The sequence below is a fragment of the Dermacentor andersoni genome, chromosome 6 (assembly GCF_023375885.2).
Source record: "Dermacentor andersoni chromosome 6, qqDerAnde1_hic_scaffold, whole genome shotgun sequence".
Taxonomy (NCBI): Eukaryota; Metazoa; Arthropoda; class Arachnida; order Ixodida; family Ixodidae; genus Dermacentor; species Dermacentor andersoni.
Genome location: NC_092819.1, coordinates 33,239,141 through 33,263,360, shown reverse-complemented (window position 1 = coordinate 33,263,360; position 24,220 = coordinate 33,239,141). Strand labels below are relative to the sequence as shown.

The 24,220-nt window shown below is 45.7% G+C and overlaps 1 protein-coding gene across 1 annotated transcript in view; it reads left to right on the top strand.

Annotated features, from left to right (window-relative positions):
* LOC126521803 (uncharacterized) overlaps positions 1-24,220 on the top strand; it is a 60,690-nt gene that overhangs the window by 22,711 nt on the left and 13,759 nt on the right. Inside the window, exons 15-20 of the mRNA XM_055066112.2 lie at positions 593-703; positions 4,125-4,241; positions 10,250-10,389; positions 20,623-20,791; positions 21,115-21,243; positions 23,018-23,071. Coding sequence (XP_054922087.2) covers positions 593-703; positions 4,125-4,241; positions 10,250-10,389; positions 20,623-20,791; positions 21,115-21,243; positions 23,018-23,071 — 720 coding nt within the window. The remainder of the gene's footprint in view (positions 1-592; positions 704-4,124; positions 4,242-10,249; positions 10,390-20,622; positions 20,792-21,114; positions 21,244-23,017; positions 23,072-24,220) is intronic.

The following is a 24,220-nucleotide window of genomic DNA, read 5'->3' as shown; positions in this document are numbered from 1 at the left end:
GAAATACGCGCGAGCTGCTGAGGGCAATCTTAATGGTATGGGGGGAGGTTAGCAGAGCAAAAGGCTTGGCATGCTACTACAGATTTAATATGTTTAATATATAACAAGAGGTCAAAGGAGAAGAGCAAAGAAAAAAAAGGAGGGACACGCGCCCACTTGCACACAAACTTGCAAAGGTAGACAACCGCTTGATCACCATAAAATGAGCAAAGATGAAAGGAGAGGTTTGCGGCACCGTCCAGAAGCAAGCTGTTATCCAACTCTGTCCCTTTTGATTCACAGGCGCACACCCATTTCGAAGTTATCCAAATCAACAACAAATCTTATTAGGTACGCATTTAATGCATTTTTACAGAAAACTACAATTTTATACACCTTTTTATTCACTATACTGTATATCATGCGGTTAGAAGGCTTTGTAGCAGATCCTAGGCTCCGTGAGCTAGCTGTCAGAGCCGACACAACTTTTCGTTGATCTAAACCTGGTCTTGTGAATTTTAATGTATTATTTTTTTGCAATTATTGGTATCTCACACTCTCAAAGCTTATTAATCAAACTGGAAACTCAGTATCCTGTTGTAACTGCTCACAGGTGGTTGGTGTCCCGGGCGAAGAACAAAAGGAGGAAGTTTGTGCGTGGATTAAGCTGAAGCCGGGATTTAGCCTCAGCCAGGAGGACATAAAACTTTTTTGCAAAAGAACGGTTTGTATCCTTTCAAGTACTTGACGCCGGTACTTCTGAGAACTGCTCTCGCGCCTAAGGCTTCTGATGTTTGGCTCCCCTGTTTATCCATTATGACGCAGGGAGATTTAAACAAAGACTGCCACGTATTACACAACGCACCTTCGTGACCAACACATTTTCCCAGTCTAGAAAGTTTGAAAGCTATTTGTTGGCTATCTAGTGCCTAGTCTCCGACTATATTAATGAATCATTATTTAGATATCTGGTCGAACGACCTATGCAAAGGCTTAGTACTTCAGCTGTGCATGAATATTTCTTTCATACAGCCATATGGTTTTCCTGGAAAAGAAAAATTAGTTGAATACCTTGAGCAGCATCGGCAAACACCAGCATAAATTTAACTACAGATGGAGAAATATAGAATGACAATGCCTCTTGCTCGTGGTTACAGAAACTACAATCTAATGTTGCCGTGTGCATAATGAGGCTACCAGATGGATCGTATGTCAAACGTATTCTCATTGCGGGCGCCCATCTTAAAGTGCGTGTCACCGCCGCGCGGTGATACCAAGTTAAACGTGTACCTCGTGGTTATCAGATTAAATGGATAACTCTGAGTGCGAATTTGAGTCGTAAATTTACTGCTGTTTCTTAGGGTTATCTTAGAGGTCATTCCTATATATCCGTGCACAAGTCTCACAAAAGATAACTTCATAGGCACTATAGTGCAAAGCTAAATCGTATATTACATTTACTTGCAATACTCGTCATCTTCAAGCCTGGAGTATACCGCGCACATGTACTAATTGCGGACGCCAAGTGCTGCGTTTTCTTTTACCGTTTCACTTAAATGAACCTGAGAATACCGCTTATGACATTTTATACCGCTTTGTGTATGCTGTGGTGCTGTTTTTCTTTCTTTTTTTTCTTCTTTTTAGTGCTCGATGCTCGAGGGCCGTGCTTAAAATAATGACCAGCTCTGTCTTGCTTTTTTTTCTCGCTGTTGTGAAAGCGTACAACGATGGGTGTTTGGTGGTACGTGGCGCCACCTTGTCCGCAATAATAAATTAGTATTTATGGTCACCGGCTTACATAATCTCTCCATTGGTACGCTAGGCGAAATGTCAGCACACGACGTCTAGTAACGTCAACGCGTGATGATATAATTTTTGATGAAAGCGTAAATTTTAGATGCACAAATTCTTAAGATACTTCATCTTGCTTATGTAAGCGCGTGAACGAGCTCGAGCAGTGTGAGAACATGGGTCAGGCATCTTTAAGTATGTCCAGACAAGCATTGAAGATCACCCTCGAAGTGGTCGCCCAAGGGCCGCCGCGACTGATGCCAACAAGGAGGCCGCTCATGCATTCACCAGAAGACGAGCGAGTAACTATAGACAAAATAGCGAAAGTCCTTGAAAGACAGCAGAGTGCAGTTCAGGAGTTGATTGAAAGTATAAATTAGAGGGAAGAAATCCGAGGACACCTAAGCACTCCTTATGGGTTGTGAATGCGAAATCATTAATGTCCAATTGAAAGTTGATGAGTGGTTCTTAGAGTTATGAACCCCTTGCGGGCAAGGGAGCGTGTTAAGACAATTGGCGGGTTTTTATTTGGCCTTACCAAGGCGCAGTAAGAACGCAGGCGAGAGCTTGCGCGAGCAAGAAACGCGTGCATAACACAGGCTTGCGAGAGCGAGGGTGACGTGGCATCGTGCTGATGCCCTCTCCCCTCACGCAACGGCTGGCGCGCTAGCGTTGCAGCAGGGGTACCCTTTCGTCTGGTCTGCTCCGTCGAGGCGCATTCGTGATGTGCCCTCGGAGCCAATGGAAATTTGGGTGTCGTTTTTCGGCTGCCTAGACGATAGAAGCCGGCTTTTTCGCTCAATGGGCTATTTGATGCTTTCGCGTGAAAAATGCGGCTCGATACCTTAAATCACTGCACAATTGTACTATTTGCGCAATAAACGACCGATAAGAAAACTGATGTCGAAGCACGGTGATGCACACTATCACACTTCTCGCTTAACAGTAGACATGACAAATTGGCGCAAGTGCTTCTGCACCCACCTCAAACGCGATGACGTTGGATGGTAACAATACGAAACAGCAGAGGCGATGCGTGCAGCAGTGCGCAACTTATTTTACAAGGCTGGCACACAGAATTTTATCGAGATGGTATATTCAAGGCTCTCCGATCAGGGAAAAAACAAATTGCCGACGATTACGTTGCTTTCTAATGCGCAATTTGAGCGCATTTCTTCAGCTGTTTCGGCTAAATCGCCTGTGAGCCTCGGAAATCTGTCTCGTGCGGAACATTTCGCACCAGCCGCCGCAAATGGAGCGTAGCTTGGCGCAACTGCCTCGCTTATCGAGAGGTCGCGGAAGGCGACGCGTAGGCGCATAGGAACGTTGCGCAGCGAAGAGATGGCAGCGACTGACTGACGCCGCTGACGCTGCTAGCGAGTCAACTGAAGGTGGCTCTGCGTTTCGGCTTGGGAAGCGCGCACCGTGATCCGCTGATACCGAGCCGGCGCTTCGGCAACCGGAGAACGCGCGCTCACACGTGGTCGCCGACACGGAGGAGGGGGTAGGGGGGTACACGCAGTGGCGAACGGCGGCGGTTATGCGCTTCGGCTTGGGCAGCAGCACATAATCGAGATCAGCCGCCACCGAGTCGGACGATCGTCCGAGCCGGTGCTCTGATTGCCGCCGCACAGAGCAAGGCTTGCATCGTGCACGAAAGACGGCGCCAGGAGCGCGCGCAGCTAGAGCAGCACGCTGGCCCTGGCTACGGAGCTGGTTACGGCGAGGGACGACGGCGAGGCTCGACGCGAAACGCGGGAACGGGCGCCAAAGAGCTACGCTGTGAAATGTATGCCGAGACATTAAGAGTATGAGAAAAAAAATGGACAAAGGTCTGAAAAATAATGTGACAAAGTTTCGTTTTCCTTAATGCAGGGTAATAATTTTTGAAGAGTTACAGCTCATTGCTTTTGGTATGAGTGTACTACTATTCTAGTTTATATCGGGTGGTAGTTTTTTATGGAGTGTATGGACTTAGTGTTCATATTCTGTTTATTGTGATATTGTGTATCCCTTGCCTGCCCTTTATGTTAACGACACCATTTACCATGTTTAAGGCTCTCTTCGACTTATAGTTATGCTGCGTTTCCGAGATGCTTGTGTTGCTCATTTATGTGCAATTTGGCTGCTCCTGCAATTATTGCTGGACTGTGGTCCCACTGAAGCCCGCATAGTGGCTTTTTGACCACGACCCTAAGCATCCAGGATGTTGATATCAGGTTTGAATTCGTATTTAAAATTGGTTCAATTGGATTAGAATATCAGCCTGGTCGGTAATCTTCTTGTGTTAAATTATTCAATACAGAATCGAGTCACTGCTACGCTTCTCGGCGGAAACGTACTTTCTTTTTCAGTTGAGCCACTACAAGATTCCAAGATATGTACTGTTTGTGAGCGAATTTCCCAAGACAGTATCCGGAAAGGTCCAGAAACACATCATGAGGGAAGAGAGTCGCAAGATACTACACTTATGAGTCTTCTCCAACGTTCTTTGTACGTTAATAAAGTGTCAAATATTCGCAGTGTATTATTAGTGTCACACTGTTTAAGCAACCTTGTTTCTGTCGTATATGTCCGCGTTAGAATAGAACAAGAAGCTTGATGAACGGAAAATTCTACCTCACTTTTGCCTCCAGCAGAGCCGATGTGGAGGCAGTAAAGCAGGTCGGAAATATAAAGAACACGTGCATCGGTTTGAAATACGCAAAAAAAGAAAGACAAGTTGATGCACAAATGAAGATACATATATTTCTTCAGAGGGAACAGTTTTCATTTTCACAGAAGTACAGAGCTAGGTATGCACGGTATATGAAACTTACAAGCAACAATGAATCTAATATACACATAGTCGAGCTTCCATTGTGTCTGTCCATTGATTAAAACGAATGTATAGAAGCACTTAATTATATGTATACGTAGGATATAATCTCTGCAACATTGAATAAGTGACTAATATGTGTTTAAGAGAGTACCATAACACATACCCGCACATGCAAGCGCAGAACTCGGGCTGCACAAACCTACCAGAGGCAGCGATTGTCGACCATATACATAAGAGATATAAGACATAAGACACATATTTATGGACCTCCGGGGCTCCTTGTCACCTACCTGGCTAAGCATGCGGCGATGAAATTGTTGCACCCGATTTCTGTTTGGCCAAGAATTGGTGGAATCGTGCGTGTCAGCCCTTGTTTCATTGAGCCGAATTAGAACCTCAGTACTATTCACGTGGGATTAAAAAAAGAGAAACATTGCTTTCAAACGAGGAAGGGGATCGATCCTCGCAATACTAGGATGTACACACAGATTTTGTAAGAGAAATTGAGTTCATCTGAAAAGATTTAGAACTTGCTGAGGTGACTACATCTCTCTCTTTTTATTTTTTAAGCCCTATTTTTAACAAGTACATTATCACGAAAGTTCTCATGATGTTCTGTTCCTCTTTTTGTTTAGTAAGCCCTTGTTCTCATACGACGTGAAATGTTTTTTATAGCCCATTAAAGCATGCACATTTTGCAGCAAAGTATATACAGCCAATGGTAGCGCTTGTGTCTTATTCCGCTCTGCCTTATATTGTAGGAGTGACTGGACTCAAGTGTGCGACCTTTGACGTTTGTCTGTTTCCCAGAGGGAGTGCTGCTGAACGCGACCAGGCCCATTAGAGCCTTGCTCACTTTCATGCAGGAAACTGAGTTGGCCTCCCGTTCACAGCCATTTTTTCCGCGTTCCTACTTTCTTTTGTCCGTGTCTCAGTCATTTGTTTATTTCCTATTTTCTTCTCATGTTTTCATTCCCTCGTGCAGGCGTAGTGCCCCTCTTGGTGGCAGTTGTCATTTTGCCCCCTCCCTGTTTCCTTTGTGTGTTTTATGTTTCCACAACAACAACAACAACAACAACAATAATAATAATAATAATAATAATAAAATGATGATGATGATGATGATGATGATGGTGGTGGTGGTGGTGGTGGTGGTGGTGGTGGTGGTTGTGGTGGTGGTGGTGGTGGTGTAGGTATTATAAGAGTGCAAAGAATACGTTCGGCAAAGTGAGTGTGCTTGTCTGCTTACGGTCACATATAGATGAGTGGAATAATGTCGTTAGTAGAGATAGTAGTAGTAGAGAGACTAGTCATCCTTGCCTTTGCATAACCACTACATTCGAGTTCTCCTTATGTGCGCAAGGGGATAACACGGGATGCAACCTTGCACAACAGGTGCATTAATTGTTTCTTGTTCTGGACAGAAATATGTAGCGACGGCTACAGAAAAGCGTCTCATGCCTCTGAAGCATCCAGGACATATCACTCGTTATCGGTTGCATGGTAGTCCGTAGAAAAAGACACGTGAACCGTCCTCCAGGCACTAACATTTGTCAAGGACGTCCACGTCCTACGGCCATACGTTGCTGCGTAACCTCGAGCTCGAGGTTTTAGCTCGTCCGTAAACGTGCTTCCCTTGGCGGAATATCGGTTACCGGTGACGTAAACGTGAGTGGGTGGAATAGTGGCACCATCTGGTGGCGCAGCGTTAAAGCAGAGAAGACGCACTGCTATCATTGCAGCAAACGAAGTATATTTTATTCAGCTTCTGAAGTAAACTTTTGGCTGCGACGTACTCGTTAACATGCAAGTCTTTTTTTTCTTCGGCAAGAACATGAATTGTACGAAACGACATGAGAAAGCGCTGCCAGCGTTGTTACTGCAATTCATGTCTCTAGTAGGTAAGCCGGTATTACGTGAAGGTTAGTACGCTTACAGACAAACCAGAACGATCTATTGATTCCTTGTGGTGGCGAAACCTAGAAGCCCACAATATTCCGGAGGACTATTATCACCTGTTTTTACACCACCTTCTCTCAACAGGGCATCGACGTAATGGATACGTCCATCTAACCTACGCCCTTCAGGCGCCAATTGATGCTGTTCAATTAAAATTTTGTTTCACCGCTCTTTATTAAATATTTATGTTCATGAAAGTCGTGCAGCTGCAGAACGAGTTGAGAATGTGAATTCTTCAGTGAGGTTTTTTTTTTCAAAGTTGAGAAAATCTAGACTCAGTGAGAGAACAGCCCACAGAAACGTCTGATATCAGAATATCAACTTTTTCATGTCTATCAAACTTGGAAAATCACTTGCGTGGCTACTTATGAAATGTGCCTGGAGCAATGAAACGGGAAATACAACGAAAGAAATGAACCCATGGCGTGACAACATATTGACGCCCAGAGCAAAAGCAAACAAGCAGCCGTTACTACTTTACTGAGGGGGGAAAAAAAGACGTAAATTGTTCATAATTGCAGCACAGGTCCAATCAGAACTGCTTGAAGATCTATGCGGTATGTTTTAAATATCGTTATTTCCATCAGTGCTTTTTTGCTTTTGATGCACTATATTGGGGCATACAGCTGCGCGCACGATGCTCGGTGCACTTGCACTCAGCTTCACAACAATGTAGAACTGGATCGGAGCAGCGCACAGACGCTGTGAAATTTAGTATAATCACATGGACGACACACTGTTGTTCGTTATGTGTTCTGGCCCCGTTCGATGCGGATGTCAGCGGGCGTCACACAACAGCTAAACGAAGAAGGCTGTGCGCGTGTGGTCAACACTCATGCCATCAGCAGACAAGATATATATATATATATATATATATATATATATATATATATATAAAACCAATGTTCTGCTTGAAAGCCGGCTAAGCAGGGCATCCCCAAGTACCACCTACTTCTTTTTTTTTTCTGTATCACTTCTCGCTCGAGCTGACCATGCTGAAATTGTGATTCTTTCGGTAAATGCTAACTACTTGTGTAAAAGGCGCTTAAGTTTTCCCTTTGCATGGCTGAGCGCGTGAACGGTAATCCTTGAAGGCTGCAGAGGCGCTCAGTTTAAAGAAAAGAAAAGAAAGAAAACAACAAAGAAAACGTGTTTCGACATCGCTAGCGAGGACTTGGGGAAAAGAAAAAGTAAACTGCACATGTCGGGACAGGGCTGTCATCGGCGTAGCACTCCATGCGTGCGTTGCGTCGGGGGGCAATACAAATTGCGCTGGGTATGTCTCCGCCTTATCTAGGCGCACCGCCTGAGATATCTTTTTAATGTGCTTTTTTGTTACAAAAGCATCGTTTTGTACTTGACAGCATGTTTCGAGAGGTCGCATATATTCTGCCAGCGAAGACGGGTGCCCCCGTGAATATCGCATGAAAGCGCAAAGTTATGAAGACAGAAACTGAAGCTTCTAATGTTACAAAAATTTTACAAATCAAAGCTCGCAACGCATGCGCGTGTAGTTTACTTCACCGACATGTTTTATTACCGAGCTTCAAGGCTCTCTGCTTTTCCTAAAATAAATTGTGCCTACTCAACAACAGAATAAGACAATGAAATCACACTCATAGGACAATTTGTTAATCTTTTACTTTTTCTCCTACTTCTTCTTTTGCTTCTCTTTCAAAGGCAGCTGCTCAATAGGAAGTGTCGCATTAAAGGTATCCTCTTTGATTTTCGACCTAAGCAGCCGCAGTCTTACCGCAAGGGTGAAAAACTAGACCTCTGCCCTCCGCTGTGATTTCCCTTGGACAGATTTCACAACGTACAACTGGCAACCACGTGGCCGACTGGTTCTGGACCACAGCACACAAGCGTGTGGACACGAATTGTGTTCTTACATAACACATGCGCAAAGCGCTTCCTCTTCGGATAGCGACAAGAGAGAGAGAGAGAGGGTTGGGAATTTCGTCAAAATGGAAATCCAGTTTGCCGCCGTCCGGGGAGGCGGAGAGGGGTACAGGGATAAATGACAGGTTGAAGACTCTACCTAGGCACGTGCGCGTGTGAAACCGCTCTGCATAGTCAAATATGTTCACGTAGACGCTGACGCGTGCTGGTCTACTCGATACATGCCGATAATGGGCTCAACAGCACTCGACTACTTTTTGAGAACACGTGGCCCGATGAAGGAGGAGATTGTCTCCGTTCTAAACAGTTCTGGTGATCTTTGTAGCGCTAGTCGCCGACACACCGGGTCCAGGGTGCTCAAGATACTCCCCTGTACTATCTCCGCTTCCATGTGCGCCATTTGTCATGTGTTGCAGCGAAGCTTTGACGTGACTTTATTCCCATATCTATACATATACAATGTATCATGCCAACGAGGTGAGACAAAAGGAAACAGGCAAAGCGTGTTTTCCTGATGAGGCCTATGTATGCACCCCGGGTCATGAAACCGGATAGTAGGAGTGGCTGGCGAATACGAACAGGAGCCATTCAGAACAATACAAGTTGTCATATATACTCCAAAAAAGTAATGAGTACATGAATTACATGAAATAAATTGATAGCGTTCCTACCAACCTCATACAAGGCGTTAACAATGGTAGCATATCCAGTACACAGAAAATATAAGAAGAGGAACCTTAAACAATGCAGCTTACAAGGTCATACTAAGACATATAAACACTGCAGAATGGCAACACGGTTTCTTCAACCTGGGTCAAAAAGTAATGTTACTTCCTTTCTGAATGCAGGAACGGATCTGCTAACATCGACAGTATCCACTAAATTAAGATGATTATTGCATAGTTGTTAATGCTAACTAGAATATTCCGCATCCAAATGAAAATCGCTGCTCAGAGCCGAATACTCTGTATTATCCCAATACTCCGTATTCAGCAGTGAGCACACAATTAAATTTTAGGTAACCCCCTTTCTTCCTTCTTGTGCACGACATCCGTACGTGCTCATGCTAAAATTAAAAAAAGAAAACATGTGCTTCATTCAACAGATTCTGCGTTCATTACCATAAAGCCGATTAAGAACGACGCCAAAGACGAAACGACGAAGAGGCGGTCAGAAGAGAAGATCGAGGTCTGGTGCAACAAAGTATGCATGAGTTCGATTTTGTTTGGACGGTAACTGTTTACTGTGCCTTTTAAAGGCAGTACATGTACCTAAGAAAGAAAGAAAGAAAGAAAGAAAGAAAGATGGCAGCATTCAAAAAACAACTTGCCCGTACGCCGCTGTTTACATTATAGTCATTAATGTACGGGTTCTAGTCTTCATGCAGGCTCGGACATTTGTCACAAACGTCCATGACCGCCAGCCATGATACGCTAGAGGACCACTTAGGCGAAGCCACGCTTGACAACGGCGAAACCTTGACACGAAACGACCAAACTGCCGTATACATTTGGGGGACGCTTATCGCGTCTGCACGCACCGTCTCCTCCTCGCCATTCTCCTCCTCTGCGCAGAAGAAAAGCAAAATAAGTCCCTCTCTGCGCAGCCATGGGATCACGGACGCCATGGGGACGCTTTGCGCCCTTCCTCCGCTCCTCCTCCGCTGCCTCTCGGATTGCTCAGCTGGCCGCACTAGCCCAGAAGCGACCGACCGGACCGGGGAGCTGTCGCGGAGCTACAGAGGGGTGCGCGGCGGCTCTAAAAACAGCTTCGGGAAGCAGCGTGGCTTCACGTTGAAACGGCGGCAAAAGGAAAATGGCGCAATTCTGCAAGCACGCGAAGACGCTGCGAGCCGCGTTCGAGGCGAGGCGGCTCCTATCGCGCCTCAATCCCCGGCGAGCTGCTGATTACAAGACGCTGGTCGGCGGCGGTCAGAGGTGAGTGAAGTAATGCGTCTTAAGTGGCAGCTCGGCTACATTACAGTTTGCAACTGCGGCGGCGATGCGCCCACGGCGGTGTATACCTACCGTGATACCCGTACATAGCTGTCATTCGAGTTGAGACGATCGGATCTGGCTGCGTTGCGTCTCGGGAATCGCCCACGTGCTGAGCGCTGAGGGAATTTTTCTGTACGACGTGGGTTGCGCCTCTTTCGAAGTCAGAGAGGCACGGAGCAAAATTTATCTTGAAGAAAGACTCGGGAGGAACACGGATGAAAAAAGAGGCGGTTGGCTAAAATGCCCAAACATTTGTACCTCGAAAGCGTGGACGCGGAACGGAGGAATGGGCCGACAAACTTTGACAACGAAGTGCAGGGTAATTGAAAGCGTAAATTGACAACACGCAGTCGTCAAAACGAAAATGAGAGATACGGAGATGGTATATTGGGTTCAGAGGAGGGAAACAAAAAGAAACAGAATGGAGGATTACGAATAAGGCAAGGAAGAAATCGGGAGGGAAAATCAGCACGATAACGCAAAGAGCAGTGCCTCGCTATTTGAGGCCCGAGCTGGATACCTGAAAACAAAAGCATACTGTAACAAACATTCAGTACTCGGCACATCGTAATGGAATGCCAAGATATTTACTCTGTGGTATAAAGTTTGTAAACAGGGATAAGGTGCCTGTTTACAAACTTTATACCACAGTGTGCTATTCCATCTGTCAGCCCTTTTCTTGATTTAAGATATTTACTCACAAGACCCGTTGGAAAAGTCCACCTCACAGGCGCGCTGAGATTCAGAACGGGTTCAAGCATTAACTGGTCAGCAATCGAGGTAAGCGAGACATGTTTAGGTTTTTGGTGGAGAAAATGCAGGGAACAGATTGGTAGGACCGGATCGCTTAAAAGCATAGGTACCTACAATATAATTGTAGAGTCCTTCATGAAGACAGAAATATCAAGGAGGAGACAAGCAAAATGTTAGACCGCGACGAATGAGCCCCCTCGCATTTCTTTTTATTAATATCACGCGAGCCTCGACCACACGGCGTGTTAACGGCCTTTAAACGGCGACGAGCACCCATGAAAAGAACAGCGCTGCAGTATACATTGGAACTACGAATCGCCTTGAGCACCCGTGCATACTGTCGCCGATCCCGCCTTTTCTCGTCACTACAAAACTGCTGACATGTCGTGCTGTCGAAGCTCGCACAATATTAAAAAAGAAGAAAGCGAGGGTGTACATACCTGATTATGTCAAGGAGGCTAGGTGACCACCTGTTGTGGCCCCGTTTCAAAGAGACGACAACAGTCATCTACATTTCGAAGTGCGTACTTGGTTCTGTGCAGCATAGAATGCGGCAGGGCTTTTCAGTCACAATGCTCGTGAAATTGTCATTTGCTTCACGTTGCTGTGACGAGAGTAGCATGCACTGAAGGCGCGATAGTTGATCGCATGGCTTCCACTGATAGAGGACAGCACGCTTCAAGGCAGCGCAGTCAATTTCCTCCCCCATCAATATTTCCCGTGGAACACCTCAAGGATCGATTATATCTCCCACCCTCTTTAATCTTTGCATGACAGCGCTATCAAGGCAGTTATCCACAATCCCTAACCTTCACCACACTTTCTACGCCGACGATATTACCCTATGGTACGAAACCGGATTTCGAGGGAACGTCGAAACGACCCCCCAGAAAGGCGTCGAGACCATAGTTAACCACTTACATAAAGCCGGACTCGAACCTTCAGCAGAAAAGTCGGAACTTCTCCTCATGAATCGAACACATTACCAAAAGAAAACAAACGCCCTGATACAACTCACCTTATTAGGCAAGCAGATACCAAAGGTTACATCGTGCCGAGTACTCGGCTTTATCATAAATCACAACAACAATGCCAATTCTAACGTTATACAATATCAAAAAGACTGCCGAAATCTCACGCACCTAATGCGAAGAATCATTAGCAAAAAACACGGACTGAGAGAAGAACAAGCAACACAGCTCGTGACTGCGCTCGTGTATAGTAGGCTTCTGTACACCGCCCCATTCCTAACACTGACACAAACACAAGCTCGAAAACTCGAATCTTCACTCAACACCCTTCACAAGGCCGCCCTGGGCCTACCGATATACACTTCAAATGAGCGCCTTCAACAAACGGGCCTCTTTCACACTTTCGCAGAACTAACACAACAACACCGAGACCGACAAGTAGCGCGATTGTCTTGTACGGAGCAAGGATGCGACATCTTGAAACGAGCAGGGATCGCCCCTATCCAGTTGACACCAGTTAACCAAAGCCCTCCGCTACCACGCAACATTGCATTTACAAGTATACCAAAAAATATGACGCCACACCTACATGACGGTCGACGTCAAGCGCAAGCAAAACATCACCACATAGACAGGAAATGCATCACGATATACACGGACGCCACACGCTCTGACATGGGATCATACGCGTATGCAATATATACACCTGGACAGACAGCACCGATCATCCAAACAGCTGGGCCATTTTCCAACCTTCCCAACATAGCCACTCTGGAGACTCACGCGATAATATATGCCATACAAGAAGCCTCTCTACTCACTAAGCACCACTCCAGTAACATCAACCTTTATACCGACTCCAGCAAAGCCATTCGCAACATACAACAACGACTGTTGGAAACACACCTACATGACATCTTAACAGAATCCTGTAACCGCAAACCGAACATTACAATCACCCTGCGTTGGGTGCCTGGTCATGCTGGGATCGAGGGAAATGAGTTGGTTCATCAACGTGCCCGCGAAATTAATCTCCGGGCGCCCTCGATTCCCTGGCCAAATCCAACGACAGTGGAAGACGCTGCCACGTACAAAGCGCAAATAGCTGATTACTACAAGAACATCAAGGAAAACCGTACTATTTTGCCCCAACCTCACTCCTCACTCAACACGGAACAAGCACATGTCCTTCGTAATGTTCAAACGAACACTCTTCTCACGCCACTAATGCTCTACAGAGAGAGAGAATCAACTTTTGAACTGAGCGCTTAGTGGCGGTTGGTGCGCGCTGGCACCAGATGGGGTGGAACCTTATTCGCAGGTCCCATATGCGTCCAGCAGTTCCTGGCCCCTAGCCGCCAGCGCGAGCTCTACAACTTCGGTTGGCGTAGCACAGCTCACTGCCCCAACTGTCCGGAGATAAGGGCAGGTGCAGAACACATTCTGTACTCATGTAACACTGCCATTACCTCTCCTCATTTTCCTTATCCTCCCCCTCCTTCCTGGAGTGCTTGGCTTCACTCGGACTCGGAGGATGAACAACGAGCCTTAGCGGGGCAGGCGCTCTACTTCACTGGGCCTTAACGTTGGCCTTAAATAAAGGTTTTTTTCCTTCCTTCCTTCCACTGATAGCAGCGCTGCACGGGAATTCTGCGTGCTTGTAAGGTGCTTGTCATTGCGCAAAAGACGACTTTTATGGGAAAACCGATCATCACAGCCTGCATGCGCGCACCTTGCCGCACACTGCACTTAGAACACTTCATAACGTATGGACCGTGCGTTTCGAAGCTATTAAGACTTCTCTTGGTGACGGTGGTTAATAAACATGGTTCGCACAATTTGAGCTGAATAAGCACGAAAGCTGCAACAACATGAGCGTTGCCATTTTGATTGAACGGTTACTATTGCCAAATCATTTCCTAGGCTTTCCAGTGATCCTTTCGCAATTTACATGCCTAGCTGTGGTGAGGAAATTGTACTTCGTAATATTGCCGTGTTATGTGTTCCGTTTCCTACCGCCTCAAAAGGGAAAGAGAACATCTCTGGAGCAATGTTAGTGCTGATCAACTCGGTAACATTCACACCGTAGTAGCCTTTTCATGCTACCTTCATTTCACAAGTGCGTGTATAAATTGAGCTTTATTGTGCACTGGCCACTTCGCGACGCGTGATCAATGTAATAAAACACTTCATCCTAACTTTGCCTCCATCAATGTGGCTACATTGGGCTTGGCGATAACATAAACAGCGCTTATAGTAATGCCATGACTGCTTCTGCAAAATCCAGCTGCATATTTAAAAAAAATATGAAAATTGATTCGTGCCAGGTTTCAGTGGCGGCGGGGAAACGGCCAGAAGCTGTCCAGTAAAGTGGTAGGTTTCCGCAGACGTCGTTGCACCGCGCACGTAATCTTGATTCTGGTCACGCATCTAGAGCACGAACGGCCATGTGCAAAAAATTACTGTTGCTGTATTTCTTGGTATTAAGCGGCCTTTGATACACTAAGTAGATACACTCTAACCGGCCTGCTTCAGTCGGACATCTCTGGCAGGTCTCTGCTTTGGATCGCAAGTTTTCTAAAATAAAGGACAGTATTCAGCAACACAGCTGACGAAAAGAGCAAGGAGTAGGTGACACATGGTATTATGTAAGGAAGTAGGTCAAGTCCTTTTCTATTCAATCGTATTATGTCTAGGTTGCCTTAGTGCCTTGCCTGTCTCCCTGAGATACTCAATTTATGCTGAATATCTGCGCATATAGATCTCGAGATCAAACGTACATCTTATACAGTAGAATCTGCAACAACACCTAGATGCCATCAACAATTCTTTAATTATTCGAGGCGTGGCTATCATACGAAAAAAATTCTCTTCTCCCATTCAGAAGAAAACTCCCCAAAAAATTCAAGTCTTGTAATAAGTGGGGAGCCTCAGAATCATGTTCGACAGCACAAGTTCTTAGATGTTGTCCTTGACAGAGGACTAACGTGAACAACTCAAGTACACAGGAAAGAACATTAACGTGGTGATAAATGTTCTGCGACGCATTGCTGGAACAAATGGGGCTGCTCAACATTATCATTGTTTCGCGTCCATTGCGCAGTCATACGGCAAAGAATGGCGTATCCTGCCCCGCGGTACTTCATCATCTATCCCGCTCCTCGGGGGAAGCTCTCGACCGCTTTTGGCTGAATTCGGCCATCTGCAACGGCAGGGGCTTTAGTAATCGCAGATGCTCGCCAATGTTCCTTTCGGGCGTTGATATATGTTGAGACATGCGGCCACTATTTTCACCTGACAACACAGCATGCCGATCACCGCTTCTTCAGTAATTAACTGATAAAAACTGTGCCCATGCACACGCGAGAAAGCAAATGTACAGGTACAGTGTCCCAAAGAATAAGTTCTGGCCGGCAAGGGCCGAGTATTCGCCATGGTTGCTATCAATTCCCGAGGATTCAGAGTACTGGGCATATCTCGTATATGCGACCTTGCAGAAACAGCTGTGAAACAATCAACGCTGCGACATGTTTACTGTACCTCCAGAGATTGCGTTCAGGTTTATACAGATGTGCAATCTGCCATCTCTCTATGAAAAAATAGAGGACGTTCGAATTGGATTGAATATTTTTTTTTATTCGTAGTCACTGTTCGCATTCCAGTCAACACAGAGACAGGTAGTTTAGTATGCGCGGCACACACTGAAAATGAGACCCGTCTAATAACTATATCACATAGCGACGCAAGAAACCTTGCATACATGAAGTAACCTTGTGCATATTTTACTGTACACTTTGCTTCCTTGATATACAAGTGCCCTGCAAGTGACTGCTCCATAATCTTAAATGACATTACTTGCATGCTGTGCAAATTCTGAATGTTGTGACGTACAGTCGCGGACAGAATAAAATGGACCACGGGATCTCCGAAAACGTTCAATTCCCGAGCAGCCTGTAGCAGTAACCAGTAAAACTGCCCACGACAACGTTGTTAGCATATTCTAGTCGAGGTCCAAAATGAAAATACCAGATTGCGTTGTGAGGTTGCGGAGATATTCAGCTTTTTCTCAGATTTCATGGTCCATAATATTCTGTCCGCGACTGTACATTGTGCCAATTTGAACTTTATGTGAACCCTGCGTTAGTGCATTTTGATATGTGCTCTTTACCTAGGAGAGAAGGAGTAGCAAGCACCACCCACGATTCCAACATTTCCTACACACACAATTATTTAAAAAAAAAAGAACCATGAAGGATTATATCGGGCTACAGACGATGCGTGACGCCAAAAATTAAGCTTTACTTGCCAAGTGACGAAACTTCTATAAGTGATTTCATACCTTGCGTGTCATCGCGTCGTTAGCGTTTTGCAGTCATATAAAAACGCCATCAGCGCTCAGCGCCTTTCAGAGCACCTTGCGTTGTTCGCAGTAGATGTGCCTTTGTGACCGAGAATCTTGGAAAACGACGACACAGTTTTTTTTTTCAGTTCGTGCCACGGAGTCAAAATCGTGAAGCCTTGCGTAACGACAACCTTGGAGATTGCCCAGTGGCGCGGCAAGACCTGGTTCGATGGAATAGCTATGGGATAATTAGCCGATTAGATCTCCCGGAAATTCTACGTCTTCTGAGTGGCTGAGGTGCCGTATCGGAGGATGACGGCTTAAACTGGCGGCCCTGCGCTCTTCATATGCCCACCTGAATGCAAATTACGGGAGTGTTTCCTCATTTCGCCGTCGTCAGAATTTCATTGCTTACTGGAATCGATCCGCCGATCTTGTGATCGGAATAACCATGGAAGTAGGGAGAAAAATTACTGCGTGGCAGGAGTGCGTGCGCAACGATGTAGATCTAAAAAAAAAGAATAAATTGTTGGGTTTTACGTGCCATAACCGCGATCTGATAATGAGGCACGCCGTGGTGGGAGACTCCGGAAATTTGGACCATCTGAGGTTCTTTAACGTGCACCTAAATCTAAGTACACGGGTGTTTTCGCATTTCGCCCTGACAAAATGCGGCCGCCATGGCCTGAATTTGATCCCGCGACGTCGTGCTTAGCAGCCATCACCGTAGCCACTAAGAATCCAGGGCGGATGAAGATGATACGCTGGCTAAACCCAGGATAGTAGTCATTTTACGCCTAGGGCGAGGACGCTAAGTGTTCTAACAAATGTGCCGCCGAGGCAGTTGCGATCAAACAAAATAAAGCGCAAGAATAAAGCGCAAAGCAACAGGGCAGTGTTCCATCACTGGAAACCGCCGCATTGGTGTCTGCTGACGTTCACAGAAAACAAGAACGGCGGCATCTCCGATTGCCTTAGCTCAGGAAGCCAAGTGTCACGGATGGGAGCCGCATTCCTCCAGCTTGCTGGCGGATGGGAAATGGGAGCCTAACTGGCGAGAAGCCACGGCACCTGAAGCTTAGTGGCTGCAACAATAGAGAGGGAGAGAGGGAGAGGGAGCGGGACATACAGAACAGCAGGGTTGTGACAACAGAGCCTCGACTGTGCGCTATCAACTGCGGATGCATGGTTGGTCGGCGCTTGTTCTTGGCGTTCATGAAATCGTAAGAGAGCACCGTTTTCTGCTAAAGCGGCATTGATTATCCCCCAAGGGATCACCTTTCATTCTAGCTTTACCTGATATTTTTTTGTTTTCTGTACTTTCGAAGCAAATCACGGTTTAGAGGCGACAAATGTATTTAGAAGGTGTTTCGGGGCTAATTGTGTAACGCGCCTGAGAACACACGTTCTTTAACCGCCTATAAAGGGAACTCGGCTAAGTTTGAGAGAGAGAATTGACGGCGCATCCATCTTTTGGAGATTAGTGACGACGTTAAGGCGATTGGCAATATTCCTTACTATGGGTGTGTAATTGGTGACGGATGTGCTTTTGTGTTATCATGGTTACTATGATGATTATTGCGATGATTACAATGATGGAAGTAACCAGACAGAGACGGAGTTGTGCTGTGTACAAGTGCAGAGGGTTGATTAGGGAGCTTGACGAGGCACTTCGAGTGGCCAGACTACTTTCTCACGCTTCGTCTTTATTCTTTCTTTTTTGACCCAGTGACCAAGTGGTACATGCCCTGGGTCATTAAGTAGCGCACAGGTACTCAGTGAGAGTATTACACCGCACGGAGCAGGAAGTAGTCGGCAGGAATCAAGGTATTCACGAATCGCAGGTATAAAACTACAGAAGCGGCTTTTCATAAGAGGCAAGACATGCAGAAACGCAGTCAGAGGATGCCTTCTCTAACGCGTGAACACCATTCTTCTTCTTCTTCTTCTTCTTCTTCTTCTTCTTCTTCTTATTATTATTATTATTATTATTATTATTATTATTATTATTATTATCCATGTGAACATATATAAACAGTACAAAGGGAGAAAGAGAAGAAAGATAAAAGAAGGAAAAGAAAAGAGGATGGCACCACGCAACACGTGACAGTCACAGGCATAGTACGAAATTACAGACGAGAGTCTAGTCCAGTGGCCGACGAGAATTCCAGCATAGCTTTGTGAGCCTGACATGAATAGGAAAAAGAGTAAAAAATTAGGCAGAATACGATCGTCGCCGTCGTGCAACACGAATGGAGCAACACAGTGTAGCAAAGTTCTGAGATGTCAGCGTCACATCGCCTCATTACTTAGTCAATCAGATTTTACGTGGCGTGTGAGTGGTGTATTTTTGTGGACAAAGGGAAAGGCGCCATCCATGACTGCTACAGTGGCATGGACTACAATGGTCCGTCTCACAATGGTCATGGGTCAATGATCGCTGCTATACGCAAGTTCATTGAAGCGTCAGGAGTGTTTCTCTGCTAGGGTACCGACGGTGGGACGCTTTACTTTATTTTCATTTTATCCTAGATTCATGATAGACCCTCAAGAAATTTCTATTAGCATTTAGTTGCCTAATGCTTCGTTTTGAATGTATGCCTTTACCCCCTTTTGGTATTTCATTAGATGCATTTTTCAGTCAACCTAGGGTGGCCATTACACTTTAGAAGAGTGAAGTGCTGGGCAAGTTGGTGATCCGACGTAATAAACGAGTGTTGCGCCATGACCACAAACACACAAGAAAGGAGTCAACATGGGAGCTTACTTCAACTATTTAATGAGCGTGAAAGCAGCCTACACATATTTACTTACTCAGAGAACGTGTTTTTTACCCGAATCTGATTGATTAATTCCTTGTAACGCGTGCGCATGCACTCTGGGAGGGCTACATATGTAGGATGTTTTTACGCTCATTAAACAGTCGACACAAGCGCCCGTGCTGTCTCCATTCTTGTGTGTGTGCGTTACTTGGCGCAAAACTCGTTTATTAGTGTGGCCAATCCGCCCTGTAGGTACCAGTCATGTTTTGAGGCGACAACAACAGTGGTCCCAAAAATGGATCTTAGACAGTCATGACTACAAGCTGAGAGGACAGAGGAGCTGCGTTTTTTTTTCTCTGGTGAAATATATGCGACAGTGACGCACATGAGTCTCAATGAAGTGTGCGTTGTCAAAACGTTTTGTTCAGAAAGTTTCCTATATCGTGCGAATAATTCAATTAAACGTTTGATTACCTTCTCGAATGATTGAATAAACGTCATCTTTATTAGAAAAGCTGGCTCTGTGGCCTATGTTGGAGCGGGGTTGGGGGGGGGGGGGGAGCTTGGGGAATTCAGGTGTGGGAAGAGGGGGAAGCGATGGCTAAGCAGGTGACCGTCAGTCAGCTGTCTGCATGGGCCTCACACTCTGAACAGCAAACCAGACTCGTTAGCGAAGGCCAGAAGGGAGCTGTACACGGCACGCTTACCGAGTCGGTCCGCTGATCGTATACGGGCCTCGCGTGCTCCGTTCCATACATAGCAGTCAACGCTGTGGACGCCACGCAAGAAGTTCGGTCAAGGAAAGTTATCACTCCACGCGTTCCGTCCTTGCTTCGCTGCGCGCCATGAGCGTTCGCCCGCGCCAGCATGCACGTGAGACTCCTCGAGACAGGCTGCAAATAAAAAACCCGAAAACAATGACAAAACTAAGAAGGATCTAAAACAATGCATTAGCCGCCTTATAACACGGTGTGTTTGTTTCTAAAGATTCAAACTTGTTTCGTTCAATACTGAGCCTATATAAGAACAGTTGCGCACTATTGCGGTAAAAACAAAAACAAAACAAAAGAACATGCAACTATATCCAAGTGCAAACGAAGCCAATGCAAGAAGTCTATCTAGCCTCCACAGCGTTTACTGCTATGTGGTAATGGAGTATAGTTCGAAATCACCGTCCTGTCTAGGTACTTGGGGCGTGGCGTGCCTCTTCAGAAGCCCGACAATTGCACTTAAATCAGGTGGGAGGAAATAAGAGACTGGGGAAAAGAGTGCATATGCGGGACGTGCTACTGTGCCCGAGGCCTATAGAATCGAATTAACATGCACGCCTCCCGGTCACTTGCAGGCGATCGCTCACTAGCCTCAGCTACCACCACTCCACGGGCAAGCAGCCGTTGCTTCCACTCACGCTGGGCGATGTGGTCGACCGGGCCGCGGATCAGCACGGAGACAAGGTGGCCATCGTGTCGTGTCACCAGTCAATCAGGAAGACCTACTCAGAGTACACGAAAGACGTAAGTGGAGGCCTGCTCATTCCGTATTCGCGAAGGAGGAGAGAAAAAGGAAACAGTTGTTTAGTACGTGGATTTCGCATTTCCATGTTCGCCAGTAAAAGAACAGCGAAGCGATTGTTTTTTTTCGCAGACGCACATGTGTTTGTGCGCGAGGAAGTCACCACGACTCAGTATGAGCTTTTTCTTAAGCAGATGAACGTGGCCAGACGCTGTTACTAGAGACCATGAAAACTGCTTGGCAACTATATATAAGCGTAAGGCATGAGAGACTGTGCAAAACACGCGAGGTGGCACAATAACGTCTGTTCCTTCGTTCTTCGCAGATTGACCAACTCGCCGCCGCCCTCGTGTCTCTCAAGCTCCGCGTTGGCTCCAAGATCGCCATTATTGCGCCGAACATGTACGAATGGCCGGTCGTGCAATACGCAACTGCTAGGGTAGGATTGGTCCTGGTGAGTATGCACTGAAGGCCATCGTGCCGATGGCATAATAGGAAAGTTAGGACATACGTGCTTACTACGTATAACTATAATTTTATTAAATGGCGATTATATGTACGTTCCGGGCGAACTTTCGCCGCCGCCATGATGTTCCGTACAAAGTCCAAGTGCGATAGGATCTTATCAAGCACCGTATGCTGTGGATACGAGGGAAAGCGTGCGAGGATGACCCTAGAGGAATGATGTCTTGATGCGCGTCGTATTCCCGCGCGCCTATGTTGGAAGTCACGTAATCTCAAGTATCCGCGGCGCGATGAAGCAAAAAGTAGCATGGAATGTTCGCCCCCGCTGCCGGCGCTCTTCATCCCGCCAGCCATGTGACAGCGAGTGTTCGTGGTCATCGAGTGAGATCTATCTGTTCATGTTTGCCGTCTAGGGCGTGACAACATTCTTGTGAACTAATGTTATAATCGAATGGTTTCCTGCGATTTATACGGATTGCTGAAACTACGAACCTTACTTCATGTAGTTGTCTAATACTTTGATGTCTCTATCAATGCGACATCAGGATAGCAGTTCAAACTTGTGGTTCTGCCTGAAAGGCAGAACCGCGAGTTTTATTTATTTAAGTCGAGGAGCGCTGCAAATAACGAATGGTAGAAAGAAACGTTATATGGGAATCGGGTGTAATTGTGAATAATTCAGAAACCACAGTAAGGTTTTGAAATGACCGTCAGCTTGAATCACTAAAATCTGTCATCTGGAGCCACTTTTTAAACCAAATGACGTAGCCATTTCTCGCATATGTACAAACTTATATGTTTCTGAATAAGCTATATATATATAAAGCTATGAGGTATTACAGTGCCAAAACCAGAACATGATAATGAGGCACGCCGTAGTGCGGTACTCCGCATTAGTTTTGACTGCCTGGGGTTCTTTAACGCCCACCTAAATCTAAGTACCCCCATGGGTGTTTTTGCATTTTGCCCCTATCGAAATGCGGCCGCCATAGCCGCGATTTGATTCCGTGACCTCATGCTTATATATATATATATATATATATATATATATATATATATATATATATATATATATATATATATATATATATATATATATATATATATATATAGTGCGTATGTGTGTGTGTGCATGCGTGCGTGCGCCAGAGATAAATGAGTGAAAATTGTCACAATTTCGCGGTAATCTTTACTTTATTGCCCAACATTATCGGTCGGTGAAATGACCTTCAAGGGCTACAGGCAAGTAGAGTACAGGCAAGTACAGGCAAGTACAGGCAAGTACAGGCAAGTACAGGCAATGTCGTGGCTGCCAGCGTGTAGTGGTAGTTATTTCACGAATTTGAACGGTGCTGTCGCAAGTATTAATGACAAGCGCTGCCATTGGCGAAGCACTCGAACCAAGATCCTGTGCGGCTCATTGCGTGAAATTAGCTTCAGTCTTTAAAGTCTTATCAAGAAAAGTTACAAGATAAACCAAACTCTTGTTTTTAACATCGAATGTTCTAAAATTTCTGTGCGAATTTTTAATATTATAAGTGATGGGGGTAAAAATCCAATAATTTATCAGAATATCTATCCAGCGAATTAGTATGTGCAGGGGACGAGGATGAAAACTGTGTGCCTTTTCACCCCTGCACTGAACACCACTAGCTGTGAAGGCTAGCCGAAAATCTTCGGCTCTCACTGTACCAATAATTTGCTTTAATTGCCAGAACATGCATTTCGTTTTTCTCTCTCTCTCTAACTCTGTGTTCGCACAGGTGAACATCAACACTGCTTACCAAGTTCCTGAACTTGAATACACCCTGCACAAGGTAAGCAGGGCTATATTTATACTCCCCTTCCACACACTTAGCGTCGGCAACGATCAAGGCGAATGAGAGAAGCATAGTGGCTATACCTTTGTTAAGAACAACCACATGACGCGTCAACAACGGTCGTACTAGAGATGTTTCTGGAGCCATGTCGTCAAGTAATGTATCATACAATTAGTCGTGTTTAACCGAGTGGCAATGAAACGAGAAAAACTGTGCTAGCTATAGCGCCCTTGGCACTTCTCGCGTTTTGTATTTGCTTACGCTAAGAACTGCGTATTTCAGCGCAATACAGCAAGGTCGATTCCGATCAACCAATCGCGAACTTTACTGGGACGGAGTGATGTGATTGTACAGTGCAGTCGACTTATGTGCCACCGACTGCTTGAAACGTCGTCGCTGCAGCTCCGTCTTCGATGTGGCCTAACCAACCTTGAAGCAACATTTTTTCTACGTTTCGAAAGTGGTCTGTCTAATAAGCCGTCGTGTATTGTAGATTTGTAACCGCTAGCGTGGCAGCGCCAACATGTTCGTCATTGCTCTTTTGTTTCCTGCAGCTCGTGGCATTTCTTTTATCGCACGGCAGTCAGCTGTTCTTGAAAAGATAGCGATGTGAATTGCTAGCGTTTTTTTAATGACGTAACTCTTTCATTTAATTTCGGAGAAGAGCGCAAGTTGGTGACGTCGAAGGTAGCAGTCGCATAGAGCGATAGAATAATATCTTTCAATGATGACTCTCTGCCTATGTGGAGAAATTGTTTAGGGGAAGGGATGTATGTATGGCTCACTATGAAAGCTTCGCGCGCGAAGCTCCATAGTAGGTTAAGTGCTTTTTGACGTTAGTCCTTAGTCTGACATTGCACTAAAAGGACGTCACTTCCTTAGGCTTGTACTAGCAACGAGTGGCGCGGAGTCCTTGCCTAGTTGCTTTGTGATTTTGGCAAGAATAGCTCAATGTAGTTTTTTCGTTACACAAGCTCTACCTGCCTAAAAAAGACAAGGTTATGCATAGCGCACTCTCACTTCAGTGCTGTAGGTTAGCTTTATTTAATTGCATGCTGAATGCTCGATAGTTTCGAAAGTTCACCACTTGTCGCTCAGCTCAGGAACGAGGTCTACTCGAGAAAGGTCCCCCATATTCCAGCACGT